Here is a 2,234-nt window from a genome sequence, read left to right on the forward strand (position 1 = left end):
CGCGATCACGTTTGTCTTTAGTTTGCTGGCGGTTTTTCCAAACGGTGAGTGAGATGCACTGTTTCATTTATGAATTTATTTATATGAATTCGATCTGCTGTAGTCAGTTTGCTCTAAAGTGATCTGACGGATGGTTCCTGTGTTTCTGGGCGATAGACAGAAGAAATCACTCTAACATATATAGAACGAGTATAAAGTTAGAGTTAAGAAAGTGTTACTAAAGAAAGTCATCAGCTTAAATTGAAATTGATGAAGCGTGATCTCGACTAAATTTCATTTTCACGGTTGGAACATAAAAGCTGCATTTACATCAAGTCTGACAAAAAAAGAAACGCCAGATGTCACTAACAGGTAGACCTACAGCCATAAAACGGTGATATTTAAACGTTTTAAGGGTCTGTTTTAACAGACGCAGCTTTCACAGTAGGCGTTTAGTTGATGAGGGACTGCAGAGAACAATTGGATGCAAGTTAAGCTCTCACACCGGGTAGCAATCAATCAACCAATTCCGTGTTTAATACCTTAATACTCAATACTCTAATTTTTGGTAATGAGCCAATAACAAGTTAATACGGAGCTGGTGTTGACAATACCGGTACCAACAGTAATAATTAGAATTGTTGACAACTATGTTGATCAGTGACTGGTGAACAGTAATTGATTAACAATAATTAGTCAAAATTTATATTCACTTTAATGGTTAAGTCACTTGTCACAAATCTTATAGTTTCCAACCATGCTGTACCAGCATTTGTGAGCCAAAAGTTGACTTGCTTGTAAAAACTGTCGCACATGTTATATTTTGAAACCTTCATCCTTTGCAGAGCTTCATGGACCTGTTCTTCATGTCAGATTTCACAGGTGGCATTGTTAGACACTGATCGGTATCACGTAGTAAAGCTTCCAGCATTATATTGAAAAGTCTGCAGTGTAGATAAATAATTCAAACTATTTCGTCACAGCTTGATTTCAGCAGGTATAAGATGCAGATAACTATTAATAAATACTCAGATATCATATTAACCATTTCTTCCTCTTTTTTATTGATTAAAATGCTGATCAAAAGCAGGATCATTGTTGCTGAATGTCAAACACAAAGATGTAATGTCAGAAGAGTTCCTGGGATAAACAACTGTAAGAGGCAACGTGGAGGTGAAAGAGAGAGTCTCAAGGAGATGCACCTTTTTAATGTCTTTAATTATCATTTGTAATTTGGATGAGTTCTGAATGACAAACATAGTGGATAATTAGAGAGCCAAGTGTTTGTCTTTTGAACACATGTAGATCCTACATAATACTTCTGCACGTCTTTATTAATATTGTGAATTTAATTGATTTGCCAAAAAGAAACATAACACACATCTTACTGGTAGCACTGTTTTTGTTTTTGAAATTCCATATTAGACATCCAATAATATCATTGAAGTACATTATTTTATTCACATATGTGAAACCTGATACATTGTTATTATTTAGTGCCATAAATTAAACTCAGTCTAATCCCAGCCCGAATTATTGTTTCAGTCTTCCCATCAAGAGCACTCAGTTCATCTTTAACTGATGTTTTTCTCCATGCAGCTCTAACAGCAGTGGTCCAAACACAGCAGACTGTGCTGGCAGCAGTGGGAGAAGATGCTGAATTCAGCTGTCAGCTCTTGAAGACTAAAGACGTCCTTCAGGTCACATGGCAGAAAATCTCTCCTGATGTGGAGACAAATGTTGCCACCTACAGCAAGTACTATGGTCAGAGAGTGAATGATGGCTTTACAGATAAAGTTGAGTTTAAATACACTGGACTGCAGAACTGCTCCATAGTCATCAGGAATGTGACATATGAGGATGAAGCCTTCTATCACTGTCTGTTTAACACTTATCCTGAAGGCTCTCTGACAGGGAAACCCTACCTCCGAGTTTATAGTAAGAACTTTTACGTCAAACAAACATACTGGAACAGGAAAGAGAACATGTTGATGATATCTCCTGATCCTTCACAGAGCTGCATGAACCTGTTGTTGATGTCAGAGAGTCAAACTCTACTGAAGAGTGGGTTGTTTCCTGTTCAGCCACTGGTCGACCTGCTCCCACTGTAACACTCAGTGTCTCACAACAAGACCTCAGCTTCTCACAGTACAACACTGTCAGTGTGTCCAACACCAACGCTACATTCACTGTCACCACTACAGCTGTGCTCTCAGGTTCACGTAAACACAGCACACAGGTGGGATGTGCAGCAC

At 38.3% G+C, this 2,234-nt stretch overlaps 1 protein-coding gene across 1 annotated transcript in view; it reads left to right on the top strand.

Moving 5' to 3' along the window:
• Window positions 1-4: 4 nt before the first annotated feature.
• The window catches only part of LOC121813892 (OX-2 membrane glycoprotein-like), a gene marked incomplete at its 5' end in the record, with an annotated part of 5,630 nt that continues 3,400 nt past the window's right edge, over window positions 5-2,234 (top strand). The window contains 3 exons of the mRNA XM_042217854.1: window positions 5-44; window positions 1,579-1,917; window positions 1,995-2,234. Of these exons, the coding sequence (XP_042073788.1) occupies window positions 5-44; window positions 1,579-1,917; window positions 1,995-2,234 (619 nt within the window). The remainder of the gene's footprint in view (window positions 45-1,578; window positions 1,918-1,994) is intronic.

The sequence above is a fragment of the Haplochromis burtoni genome, unplaced genomic scaffold, assembly GCF_018398535.1.
Source record: "Haplochromis burtoni strain Fernald_Lab_line unplaced genomic scaffold, NCSU_Asbu1 Contig_3278, whole genome shotgun sequence".
Classification (NCBI taxonomy): domain Eukaryota; kingdom Metazoa; phylum Chordata; class Actinopteri; order Cichliformes; family Cichlidae; genus Haplochromis; species Haplochromis burtoni.